This window comes from Berghia stephanieae, chromosome 4, assembly GCF_034508935.2.
Source record: "Berghia stephanieae isolate SIO BIC M18660-M18661 chromosome 4, UCSD_Bste_1.3, whole genome shotgun sequence".
Classification (NCBI taxonomy): domain Eukaryota; kingdom Metazoa; phylum Mollusca; class Gastropoda; order Nudibranchia; family Aeolidiidae; genus Berghia; species Berghia stephanieae.
Genome location: NC_088363.1, coordinates 85,519,723 through 85,533,839, shown reverse-complemented (window position 1 = coordinate 85,533,839; position 14,117 = coordinate 85,519,723). Strand labels below are relative to the sequence as shown.

The 14,117-nt window shown below is 35.0% G+C and overlaps 1 protein-coding gene across 1 annotated transcript in view; it reads left to right on the top strand.

The window, feature by feature from the left end:
• Nucleotides 1–13,664, top strand: part of LOC144971446 (RNA-binding protein 26-like) — a 33,468-nt gene extending 19,804 nt beyond the window's left edge. The window contains exons 10-20 of the mRNA XM_078912362.1: nucleotides 231–379; nucleotides 1,579–1,806; nucleotides 2,798–2,935; nucleotides 4,140–4,328; nucleotides 5,551–5,625; nucleotides 7,085–7,153; nucleotides 7,680–7,796; nucleotides 8,806–9,000; nucleotides 10,806–10,892; nucleotides 12,373–12,489; nucleotides 13,093–13,664. Coding sequence (XP_078768488.1) covers nucleotides 231–379; nucleotides 1,579–1,806; nucleotides 2,798–2,935; nucleotides 4,140–4,328; nucleotides 5,551–5,625; nucleotides 7,085–7,153; nucleotides 7,680–7,796; nucleotides 8,806–9,000; nucleotides 10,806–10,892; nucleotides 12,373–12,489; nucleotides 13,093–13,521 — 1,793 coding nt within the window. The 3' untranslated portion in view covers nucleotides 13,522–13,664. The remainder of the gene's footprint in view (nucleotides 1–230; nucleotides 380–1,578; nucleotides 1,807–2,797; nucleotides 2,936–4,139; nucleotides 4,329–5,550; nucleotides 5,626–7,084; nucleotides 7,154–7,679; nucleotides 7,797–8,805; nucleotides 9,001–10,805; nucleotides 10,893–12,372; nucleotides 12,490–13,092) is intronic.
• Nucleotides 13,665–14,117: the final 453 nt, after the last annotated feature.

The following is a 14,117-nucleotide window of genomic DNA, read 5'->3' as shown; positions in this document are numbered from 1 at the left end:
TGAACTCTTAGATGTTAATGATAAAGAGTATAAATCTTAGATGTTGTTAATAATAAAGAGTATAAATCTTAGATGTTGTTAATAATTAAGAGTATAAATCTTAGATGTTGTTAATAATAAAGAGTATAAATCTTAGATGTTGTTAATAATAAAGAGTATAAATCTTAGATGTTGTTAATAATAAAGAGTATAAATCTGTAATTTATGAAATCTTCTTTCTATTTTAATAGGTCGAGGTGGCATACGACAAAATGCAAATAGACCTCCTTTCAAGACAGGGAATCTTACTTTGGAGGTCCGCAAAATCCCACCAGAACTCAACAATATTGCAAAAATTAATGAACATTTTGGAAAGTTTGGGAATTTAACGAATATTCAGGTATGCAGGGTTTTTGTTTGGTTTTTTGGGGGTTATTTTCGTGGGGGGGGGGGGGGGGGGGGTGGGGGGCTGTTTTTGCCAATTTTATTGTTTTGTTCTGTTCAAATCTTGACATGAAATGTAGAGAGAGAGAGAGTTGACAATATTTACAAGAGTTTAAGCAATCTTCTTCTCCATTTATACGGACTGACTCAGGCTGAGTATTACTATTGATGTTGCATATCCAAACTAATGATTCCTGTTCACATCTTGACATGAAATGTAGAGAGAGAGAGAGTTAGGTTTACAGGCCGTGGAATTTACAAGAGTTTAAGCAATTTTCTCCATTTATACCGACTGAGTATTACTATTGATGTTGCATATCCAAAATAATGATACCTTCCTGATAGTATGCAGTGCATCTTTAAAGGTCTTATTATTGCTCAGAATCTTGTGACAAAGTTCCATAATCACTACCACCACCACTATATCCATCTCCGCACCATTATCGCCACCACCACAACCATCATTATCATCACTATCACCACTACTACTACCTGATCTCATCATCATCATTATCACCAACACAAATTCATTGGATTTTGACATTTCTACATTTTGTATTACACTATTCCAGTGGTGCCAACCTTACGTAAAAAAATGTGTATTCCTGGGTTCGAGCCTCACTCAGTGCATAGTTGAGTCCTTGGAAAAGGCTCTTTATCCCCATTCTCTCACCGTACTTGGGTGTAAAATGAGTACCTGGTGGTTAACAGTGCTGTCTTTGTCCGAAAAAAATTGTAATATTGCCTAACAGCGTCATGTTACGTCCTACATGGTAAGTGTTGCTGTTGGTCAGTGATCCCCTGTGAAGTGCTTTAAGCACATTTAGTGGATATTGCGCTGTACTTTTTAAAAAGCTCAAGTTTATATGGTCTATAAAGTGAGATTGTATTCATTAATTTAAATATTGATCATATTATTGCCAGTATGATCTTAATTCCATTATCAGATTTAGGGCTAATTATAGGTTTCAAAGGATTGTACACATTTTTCCAAAATCTTACTCATTTCGGTTCTCCATTGTACACACTTACCTGGGCTAGGGTTGGCAGCACTGCAAATCAGTCACCAGTTGAGCTGCTGCTGATTTGTTGGCAAGAATTCAGTCATGCACAACCCCACCATCAGATCACTTTTCATCAAAAATACTTTCACAGGTCAAATTTCAAGGCGATGCAAGTGCTGCATTGATCACATTTTCAAACAATGGGGAAGCGACTGCTGCTTACAAAAGTCCGGAACCAGTTTTTAATAATCGTTTTATCAAACTATTTTGGCATAATCCCATAAAATCTGATGATGTTGCTGCCAGTTCCAGTGGAGAAAGTGACGTTTTTAAACAGGAGACAGTTGTGCAAAGACCAGGAGGAAGGGCTGGTGATGGGGTAAGATCGATTCACTATTCATTGGTCTCTTTATGGATCACTTTAAGTACATTAAGTGGACATTGTGCTTTTTAAAAGGTCATGAGAGAGAGAGAGTGTGTGTGTGTGTGTGTGTGTATGTTTTATATTCATAACAGATTTGAAGAATTGATCAGGTTAATTTGATAATTTTTACCATTTGTTATTGACAGAGTATAGATCATCTACGCAGCGGGTGGTTGGATGGGAGCATCACCCTTGAATCATATACCTATGATGTTCGCATGGGTGTACGATCCGATAGTGATGTCGTTTCTTCTTCTCTTTACTAGCCTATTCTGCTTCTTTGGTTTGTGATTGTATTTTTGACAGGGGATATTTTTTTTTCTGTAAATCTTCTGCCTGTTTGTTCTTGGTTATTTATAATTTAGCTTATGATATCTTTAGGTTATGATTTTGATTTACATTTGTACTATTTTTGTTAGATTGCTTGTTTTTTTTGTTTCAGCGGTCTCTCATATAACCTCAATTGTGTTGGAAGAGACCTAAAGCAACAAACAAACAAAAAATCATCTACGCAATGTATCAATTTATTGCAAATCATTTGTAATAAATGTCTTTTTTTGCCGAAAATTTTGATTATTGTTCTTGAAATTGAATCAAGAAGTTGCAATTTAATGTTGGTATTGCTATTTTCAATTATTAAACAAAAAATTATGTTAATATTTCAAAATAAATTTGTTAAAAATTACATTTTTTTTTGCCACATCAGTGACAGACCAAACTTCTAACATAGAGTTATTATTGTTCTCTCTTTATTGTCAACTCAATGAGTATGATTTAATGTACTTACTCAGTTAAATCATAAATATAAATCAGATAAATTTACGAGTTGACTATCATTGTTTTCTCTATGATATCCTACCATGTAATTCTATAGCCCTTTTAATGTCTCTGAATGCCATGTCAGTGACAATGGACTTACCCTATATATTTATTTTTACACTTACAGATCGATCATCCTTCATTGGTCTTACCTATTCGAAGTACTATTCCACCTGCTCACAAATTGTTTTTGGACAATACAAAGACAAGCCAGCTAGTCACTTCAACAGCAGAAGGAACTGTTACAACCGAAGCTATCAAACAGGTAGATGTTTACTTTTTCACCTTTCATGTTTGATTGATACAGGGTCTCAGAGGAAGTCTCAAAAAGTCGGATATTGGACAGAATTTTTTTTATTTGACATAGATGAGGCCAGATTTAGATCTGAGAGATATGAAAGTGGTCAGAGTTTTAGAGAGAAAAAAAAAAATCAATAAGAAGTATGAAACTGGTACTGTACAGTTTGATATTTGCCTTTGTATCAATAGACCTCACATAATTGGCTTAATGATGGTCACCATCATCGTATGATCTGATTTTCTGGGATAGTTTTTGTCTTGTATTTGTCTTTTCTGCCTGATTTTCTGGGATAGTTTTTGTCTTGTATTTGTCTATTCTGCCTGATTTTCTGGGATAGTTTTTGTCTTGTATTTGTCTATTCTGCCTGATTTTCTGGGATAGTTTTTGTCTTGTATTTGTCTATTCTGCCTGATTTTCTGGTATTGTATTTTTCTTTCCTGCTTTGTCTGACTCCATTTCCTACACTTTTTCAGATATTTATCGACACCACTGCCTGATTCCTAATTTTTCACTTTGATATTTTAGAAATATAAATTGAGCTACTCTTACTCTGTTTTATCTTTCTCCTCTTGTGTCTTGTCATTACGTCACAACTCCGTGCTTCTAAGATAATCACGACTGTGAGTATGTTGAGGACAAATGGACGTGCCAAGGCTTTTAATTTGATTTAAAAGATAAATGTAGTGAAAATGTGAGTCTACTTTGCTGTCTTCCTGAGAAAGAATTACACTAATGGTGTCTATGATATTTAGTCCACTGTGTGAGGGGGATTTCAATTTATAAAATGAGTGATATAGGTTTTCATTTAAGATAGTTGTTGCTTGGCTATGCCATTATTTATCAGACCAATTAGACTTCTCGCTTCACTGACTGCAGGCACGTGCCATACCAGAGCGCAGGTAAAGAGGTGAAGAGTATTGACCTCTTGACCTAGCATCTCAACCAAGTGATCTGCTGGTAAATCCCCTTACATCTGATTTCCAACATGCTGTCTATCTTTGTTTTGGATTGGGGTTACTTGGTTTTGTTGTCCTGGCCCTTGCTGGATACAATCGTCTCTCTGTTATGCACTGTATTATGTTTTATTTAGATTTTATGTGTGATTTGTAAACATTTGAGTGTATTCCTTTTTTTGGGACCTTTTATTTCTCTCTCTCTCCTTCCCCAGCCCTCGGTTGTTTATACTTCATCTTTTGGCCACCTCAAGAAAACTGTGTTCAATGCTACAGCAGCAGCTACTGGAGTCCTTCCCAAGGCAAAGGCACCAAATGTTGTTACAAGCCCTACCATAACTAGCAAACCATCTGATTTTGTGTCTCGTATAGAGGCTATCAAAAGGGCTGATGAGAGTAGAAAGGTATTATGGCCATTTCTCAGGGATGAGCTTAACTCATTTTGGAAATATGAACATATCAAAAGCCAAGGGTTTAAAAATTGAGCTATACTTGAGAATTTATAAAGTGCAATATTCACTTAACTTGCTCAAAGCTCTTTACAAGGAGTCCCTAACCATCAGTTCAAGGCTGAGAATCTTCCACCTAAATGGTGGTTTGTCTCCACCCATCCCTATCACAATTCCGACTTAGTGTCAGGAACGCTGGCAACAACGCCTAGAGAATGGGGCCCGATAATGGTAGCAATCCAGCCCAACGATGTCTGGAGGAAGACGATTACGGAAAACTGGCTAAATAAGATCAAAGCGAGAGGGAATGGAGATACCCCTCTGAAGCGCATTATGGATGGCGCCCCGTTTCGAGCCAAAATAAGTCCCGGAAACCCTTGTATGCAACTTCCCTGACTACGAACAGAGATGCATATATGAGATGGAAGTCGGTTTGGACGAATTCAATCCCTCGAGGGGGCGGGGACATACACTCCTCTAAGCTTGGTGAGAAGTTGCCAGGCTTCTACACCATTAAGAGTCGCTTCATCAGTGGGGACTTTCCACCTGTCCAACATGTACCCGATCTGGGTTAGAACCGGAAACTGCAGAGATCTAGTTGAACGCTGTGTTGTGACGAAGCTTCTGGGCAGGTTCGCGACAGTGCACGAATGTGGTAGGGACTTCTGATTGGGTCGATCGTCATAACATAATAGTGTGAGCACCATTAGAAGTTGCTGCTGCCTTTTAAAAAGACTCACCATAAACACTACATCAACATCCCTACCACCATACCCTTTTTTTTGGTTTTTTTTTTTACATTATCAGAAAGAATAGACCCTCTAGATTCATCTAGAGTAATAGACAAAGTAATTTTTTGCTTAAATTTCAGGTACAACAATTAAAAGTAACTGAAAACACAAAATGTGCTTGTACAATATATTTTGCAGAGTTGTACTCCAAGGGTTCTTCAAATTTTATTTATCTGATAGGACAGGGAGAATTATTTGTAACACTTTTCTAAGTGATTTGAATCAACTGCCTGGGTGCCTGGACAGAGTTATAACCCTAAAACTCGTCTAATGTTAAATTTGAGCTAGGTATTTTTAATTGCGTTAATGTGATACATTATGAAGAGGGAGAGAGAAAGAAATTTACAGAGAAAGAGAGAGTAATTTTAACTCTTTGAAAATTCCAGAAAGCAACAGTGAAGCAAGCTGAACTTGATGCCAAGAAACAAGAGCTTTTAGCCAAACAAATCCAACAGCAGAAGGTAATCCCTCATATTGTTTATGTTTAGCAGTATTCACATTTATCCTTTTTAATTTAATGATAAGTTATACGACGCTGCGATGGCCAGAAAGTCATTTTTCTAACATTCGGCACAACAGCAACAAAAAATCATCAATATTAAATAATTATGGTGATTCATGGAAAAATGTGGATTTCATAAATTTCTCTGGGATAAAAAATTAAAAATAAACCAAAATCTGAAGATTTGTCACCAAAATTGTTGCAGTAGTAATAACTTATTTGACCCTGTGTCTACTTTTCTATTGAACTAGACTCAGTTTTGGATATTTTTGTCTTATTATTTAGTCCAGAGAAAGTGACGAAAACAAAATCTTTCAATATTTTGATAGAAAAAACTTAATATTCGTGTCTCATATACACCATATGACAGCAATAATTTACATGCTTTCGAAGGTTTATGTTAAGAATTTAAGTAATTGGTGTGAAAAATGAAATTTAAGAAAACAGTAAATAAATAAATGATGCCCTTCCTTGCAGCATCTAAAGAAAGCTTTGCCAAGACAGTCTGTGAAGGAATATAAATAATCCACACAAGTTAAAGCTGCTGGCAGCTGTATAGTAGACTGTAAAAAGTAATGTACAAAAATAAATAATTGAACCGAAAAAACCCCAAAAATTAAACTAAACAAGGAACTTTTTTTGGCTTGAATCCCTTTTTTCAGCCAATAACAAAAACAGTTAAAACTTAATCCATCACCTTAAACCCAGATAGACAGCGGAAAAGATCATGGTAAGTCTGGTTGAGAAATACGATGGTAATGAAATTTTAGCATTTGTTTTTCAAAAGATACATTAGAGCATGAAAGGGTGGACTTTGAAATAATACACAGCCGCCAACCATTCCATATAATATAAAACGGAATTATTCCATATTTGGCTTCTGAAGTCCGTAAGTCCATATTATAAGTGAAAATCTGTATTTTATGATTTTTGGCTGACCAAGCCACTTTTCAGAGTTTTCCAGGAATTGTGGTTATGATTTTTGGTTACCGACAGACATTTGGGTTGTGAATTATTCCAGGTCATTGGGAACAGCCAGTTTCAATTATGTGCTCAATTTAGGGTAGAGTCAGGCAATTTTGTCATCGGGTAAATTTGTGAATTGGTCATCACAGTTTTATGCTATTCAACTTTGTTTTTATAGGCTTTTTAAAGCATTCTAGTTTTTAGGATTAGCCAAGAATTTTCCTTAATTCTTTTTCTGAAAAGTTAACAAGTCTATGTCTGAACAAGATTAAGAGATTTTTCTTTTCTTTAATCTCTAGTTATTGTTTTTTGTTGTTGTTGTTGTTAATATTTTTATTGTAATTTTTATTATTGTTATTATTATTGTCATTATCATTATTATTGTTCTCATTATTATTATTATAATCATCATCAACATCATCGTCATTAGTAGTATTTTGTTTTTTATACAGTTGTTGGTGGAGACTTTGGATAAGAAAAAAGGAACTATGAGTGAGGCTGAGAAAGCATCTTTGCTCAAGGTAAAATCATTTTTATAATACAAATAGATTTAACATCATCGGAGGACAGACTGTAACTATAATCACTGCAATTCATTTTCCATTTTAATAAATTCATCTGATTTCCAAGGGAAATCGACAAATGTCCGAGTTCTCCAACAAATCATGGAAAATATCAATGAACTAAGATATGTATTTGCTTATAATGCGCACACAGTGTGTGAGTGTGTGTGTGTATGTGTGTGTGTGTGTGACTTGCAGCAATATGAAGAATCAAAGTATCTGTTATCTGTTAAACAACTTTAAAATCTAAGCACACTGATACTGTGCTCTTGAAATCTACTTCTGTTCCCCCTTTAAACCATTCCTCTTTGCCTTACATTTTCTCATGCCCTTTTATTTGTATTTCTAGAATTTTTTAACTTTCCCATTTTCTTCCTTTTTATTGGCATTGAAATGACCTCAATGTGTTGTAAGCGCTGAAAAAAAATTATTATTGTTTACATCACCTATTTACATCACCTTTATTAAAAATGTATCTCTCCAGTCTTTGAAAATCATTTCTGATGCTATAGACAAAGTGAAATATGCCAGTGGTGCTCCGAAGAAGCCACCTTTTCAAGCACCCACTCCTTCTCAGATGAAATTAATCAATCAAGAACAGGTAAGTCTCTCGTGTTTTTATTCTTGACCTGCTTGTCTCCCGTCCTTTCACTCCTAATTATTCTTTAAAAAATATTGTCTTGGCTTTTCCTGTAATCTTGTTGTCCGCTTTCCCTACTAGACATTTTATGTACTTAAAATTGGAAAAAAATAGAAAAAAAATAAAAATAAAATATAATCCCTAACTCATATTTGTTAGATTGCAAAAATATTGGCATCTACATAGATTTATTCATCCACCTATATCTTGTAAAATTTTTAATCTTGATAAAAGACCTCTAAGAGTACTCCTTGGGTCAAAGCTATTATATGAGAGAACCCTGTCAGGGGTGTGTGATGTCACCTATTCTATACATTCTATATAAACCAATGAATGTCGCTCATTTCATTCAAACTGTCAAAGTAATTAAATACACCGACTGACGACCCAGCAATTACAGGTGGTGATTAAATACACTGATGACCCAGCAATTACAGGTGGTAATTAAATACACTGACGACCCAGCAATTACAGGTGGTCTCAATCATGATGATGATAGCATCAATATTTTCCACACATTGTCATTGATTTATCCTTTAAATGGAACTCTGTTAATATTGTCTCAAGCAGTGGCATTGTGTGGCCCACCAAACTCTCAATGTCTCATCATTTTAATACATCCAGATGCATCGTTTTAAGTAATATTCCTTGTAGGGAAGAGAAATGTACAATGAAAGTTATTTATTTATTTTTGTAGTTGTTGTTGTTGTTGTTGTTGTTGTTGTTGTTGTTGTTGTTTTTGTTGTTGTTGTTGTTTTGGGGTATACTTCTGGCTTTGGAGAGAAAAAAAATCCTGATTTTTAAATATAGTTTACTCCTGTTTTATTGGCATCTGTAGGCAGAGAACTGGGTTTGATATAATTTGTGGTATTCCACACAACATAACTTGTTTTTTCCTCATTGAGATTTTATTTCTATTCATGATAAAAACAATAGCTATCATTCTTAACAATATTTTCTATCTTTCAAGCTGCCTACTCAACCTGCACCATCATACAATTACTACGGAAGAGGGCGTGGATGGAATTCTTCATGGTCTTATAGAGGGAAAGCACATGGAATAGCCTCAGCGATTGGACGAACCCATCTGGATAACAGACCAAAAACTATTGAAGTTAAAGACTTTGATTTAGAGGAGGTTGAGGAGGTCAAGTCACATTTTCAGGTGATAGACATTTTTTATTTGGATGATGTAAAACAAAATTCTTCAATGTTAGGAGGTTTTATCAAATTTAGTGAGGACTAGTTATTGACTCCCGGGCTTGTGGCTATCCCTATATCTCACCCTGTTTTCCTGGTTTTAGTATCATAAAAATTACTCATTATCCTCGGATTGGATACAAATCTATTGAGTTCTTTCTGCTAACAGTCCCTACGACTCTTTGTGGACAGAGAGGTCAGAAAAAGCCTTACTCTATCTAGATTCAAAACCAATTCAATTGCTCTTCCCTGGGTGGGGTTCCTGGCCTTCCGTAGTGGGCAGAGTGGCACTTACTGTGTCTTCTATCCCCCTATTCCAATTTGCTTTCTGTCTTTGTCTTGGAATGAGATTACTTTTTTTGCTCTGGCCATAGTGCTTGGCCGGGAGGGAAACGGTCAAGTGCATAGTTATTGTTTTGGGAGATGATATTTTTTTCCTTGTAAATCATCTCTCTGTTATGTATTATTATGTTTGTTATTTTGAATGTATATTGTAAGCATTTGAGTGTATTCCTCTTAGTGGGATCTTGTGCTGGTGTATGGGTGAGACATTTAGGTGATCTCAAACTAAGTACACTGATCGTATGCTCTTGGAATCTACATCTGTTCCCTATTTGAACCACTCCCCTTTGTCTTTCTTTTTTCCTCATGTCCTTTTTTATTGTACATCTGGAATGTTTTCACTATCCAATTTTCTTCCTTTTTTTTCTGGCGCTGATATGACCTAAATGTGTTGCAAGCGCCGTAAAAGCCTTAAAAACAACCAAAAACAAACAATTGCCCTTCCAGTTTAATTGTTGGGAACAACTCTCATCTTCTTATTGTAATATAAGGTTTTGTCCGAGCAATGATACTTATATGTGCAAGCTGGTCTGTTAAAACAATGCAATATGTTCTGATGAGCAAAGTGACTGGATGTCAAGTGAACACAAGTGCCAATTGTCAAGTGGTAGTGTAATGTAACGAGGCACTGTCAGCAGATGGTAATGGCGTATTCAGCCCATATTATATATACAACCGTTTTAGTTTATCCTTTTCTCTCTTGGAAGACAAAGTGGGAAAAGTAGGATTGATTGAAATATAATAAAAAATATATTTTTAGATTATTTTTTTAACAGTCTTTTTTAAGATTTGTGGGGTTTTTTTTCAGAAGCTTCTGACGTGAATAACTTTTATTGATTCAGAATACTTATTTTAGTTGGTGATTCTGTTATCCTGTGATTTTGTAGTCTGGAAAAATTGCTCGGAATGAATGTGTTCATACTATAGAGACGTCATGATTGCGATGATAAAATATGTAATCAATCTATTGTACAAAATACAGCAAAGGGGAAAACAAAAAGCAAGGAAAGGAGCTAACGCCATAGCAAATGACAGCTCACTTTTAGATTGGATTCTGTTGAAATTGATAAGTTGCGAGGGGTCAAAAAGGCGTTGATTGTACTCCCTCAAAATAAGCAATATATACATGCAATTAGTAACAGCTGTTTGATCAAGCGGATGAACATGGATGAATGAAAAAAATGTAAATAAATGGATAAATAAAAGAAGAGGAAAATATATAGCATATGTTATTTTTGCCCACATTTCTGTGTGTTCAATCTTGCATTATATTAGTAATTTTTAACAAATCTTTTAGGTAATCTTTTGGAAATGAAGATTGTAATTACATTCGATGAGTAGTTGCTTTTAAAATTTTGATTTGAGTCTTTCTACTTGCACTTTAATCTGTAGATTATGTTATCAATGTTTGTATTCTTTTTCACTCAGAAATTTGGAGAATTTGAGAAATTAGAGCTACTAGAATCGGTTCCAAGCATTTTCATCACCTACTCTTCCAGACAAAGTGCTGAAATGGTAAAGTACTTTGTAAAGTTATAAACAAAATTGATGAATGTTGTTTAATTTAATATGGGAGAATAACCTACTTACTAGTATCAAGCTTTTGAGCAATATTGAGACTTTCAAACTATAAGGACTACACCATGATTTACCTTCTTTGAATATGAACCATTCTGAAAGGGTGGGGTTTTGATAGGTATTAAATTAGATGAAACAAATCATCCTGCTTTCAAAATGGACCACGTATGAAGGGAAAATACAATGTCAGGTACTTCAATTTTGAGATTTTCAAACACTGGGCAAATCATAAGAAAATTACACCATTTTATCTGCGAAAAATATCATATCGCAGCAAAATACGTCGTTTCAGTAGGATTAATAGTTAGAAAATTACTTCAAATTGGACAATGTTAGACGTTCATCATTAAGTAAAGTTGAAAAAATATTCTATTATACATGAAAAACATTTATCTGAAATATGACCCAAGCTTACCTGGATGTTCTTGCTTCAGAAATAACAAGGAAAGAAAGAGAGCTAGAGTGGAGGGTTACTCTGCCATTGTGTATATATGTAAATAGAATCTAAACAATGATTGTGTAAATAAAATAGAATATTATAGTGTGTATGTGTATAGTGTATTGAAGGTAGGTCCAATATATTTCTTGATATGAGTAACCAAAATTTTGTCAAATAAATGCTGACCTACTTGGCAGCAGCAGCCTCTTATGGTTCTTATGTTATGACGATCGACCCAGTTAGCAAAGTCTGGTCCGCATGTGTACCGTCGTGAACCCACCCGGTAGCATCGTCACAGCACAGTCATTCTGTGTGGCAAATCTAATAGAGGTGTGTTTATAATTATAAGAATTTCTTTCACACTCTGGCGATGGATTAATACCAGAAGTAAGCTATTACAAGCTATTAAAAGATGGGTTTATAATAGGCTCTTTCTGGATGGGGTTCCTGACCTTCCATAGTGGGCAGGGAGGTACATACTGTGTCTTCTATCCCCCTATATCTGTTTTTCAACTTGCTTTCTGTCTTTGCTTGGTTTTGTCCTGGCCCTGGCTGAGAGGGAAACAGACAAATGTATAGTCAGTTTTGGGAGATGATATTTTTTTACTTGTAAATCATTTCTCTGTTATGCACTGTATTATGTTTTATTGACATATTATATATATATGATTTGTAAACATTTGAGTGTGTTCCTAATAATGGGGACTTGATCTTTTGTAACGTTGAGACTTTTAGGTGATCTCAAACTTAGTATACTTTGATAGTGTACTCTTGGAATCAACATCTGTTTCCTATTTGAACCAATTCCCCTTTGTCTTACTTGGGTGCTTTAATTGTAATTCTAGAACTGTTTACTATTCCATTTTCTTCCTTTTTACTGGAGCTGATATGACCTTAATGTGTTGCAAGTGCTGTAAAACCCTTAAAAACAAACAAACATAGGCTCTTTTGCTTAAATGAAAAATATTTTTTGAACAGGCTGTTGCTAATGGCAGGAAATTTAAGACTTCAACTCTGACAGTACGATGGAATCAGATGATGCAAAAACTTCCCAGAACAGAATCTTTGCCAAGTTCCGACTTAGATGATGAAGATGTAAGTTTTGATTATTTGGTTCTTGTGGGCGTCTAGGAAAGTCGGATATTAAGTATATTTTTTATTGGAGGATGGATAGGTTGGATTTTGGTGGAAGAGATAAAAATAGGTCGAATTTTTTAAGAAAAAAAAATTAATCTGATATTAGCAATGTACATTTGTTTTTTTCCCCCAGGATTATCTTGGTTTTTAGAGTCTTAAAAAAATCTTCCAGGATTTCTTAACTCCTGTCTTTTCCTAGGTTTCATTTCTTGATAATTGACATTTTCACTTGTAAAATTACTAATCTGATATTAAACCAGTGATGAGAATCCTTCCTAAGTATGTTTGAAACAATGCCAGATAAAGCAGAGAGACATGTATATAAGAAAAGAAAGAAAAAAAACCATCCCAAAAAATCAGCCTGCCTGGACTAGGGATTGAACCTCAGACTTCTTGATTACTAGTCAGACATTTTACCATTACACCACAGAGATTACCCAATAGGCGGGATAATTTGATGCCTGTATTCTTCACAAGGTAGGTTTTTCCACTGAATGAATTTTGTTTCTAATATAGTTTTGAACCCTTTTTCTTTTTTCTTGTTTTGTTTCCCAAATCCAGTTGTCAGTAACTCTTGGATCCCTAGAGGAAGAGGCACTCCGGAATATTGGTGCAGACAAGTCAGAAGTTTCTAGTACATCTGGAACTAGTCAACCCTTGAAAGACGCTATGAATCTTGAGACCAGTGCAGGCGATTCAAGATCTATTGACGTCTCCCAAGAAGAGACTGAAGTTTTATCCCTTGGCGCGTACAAATGTACTTTGAGTGAAGATCTTCTCATGGGTGACGAGCACAACTTCAAAGCGAGTTACACAGATGACGAAGATGACGAAGATCAAGACCATATCACTGTAACGTTATCCACAACGGTGACAAATCCTTCCTGGACGTACGCAGGTGGTCAGTCTGTGGAGGTACAAAGACAGCTGGAGACTGATGATTCACCTGCCGATCTTGACATTCTAGCTAACACTGAGGAGGAAGTTTGAGAGATAAAGAATGCACATGACTGAGTGCCAAAGGGCAACAAACTTCAAACGTATCTCAACTTAGCTTTCAGCTCTCACCAATACCTTAAATATCCTGCCCAAGAGGTTTCCATTTTGTTTGGATTTTCACTTGTAAAGGCTATGGTTTTCACATTATTCATTCATTAGTTTGTTATTGTTATTATTGATGTGCTGGAGTTATTATTATTATTATTATTATTATTATTATTATTATTATTATTATTATTATTATTGTTATTGTTTTTGTTATTATTTTGTTTATTGTGGAAATAACAAATGACAAGAGTAGGCATTTGTCTTGTTTTTTGTTTTTTTTTACCTTGTTTTAAAATGATACCATTTGCTTTGAATCGTTTATGAAAATCAATAGATGTATATTTTTGTGAGAGATTGAAATTGTTCTACTCTTTTTAATGTTTTTATTTAATTCAAGTATGATACCTGTTGTTAGATCTATTTCTGTTCACTGTTTGAACTAGTCTTTCCTGGTGGGTGGAATTCCCCTTAGTTGGGTGGGGCTTTTGATTCCAGTGGAGGACGGAAAGGTCACTCTTGCTGTCTTCTATCCCCACATA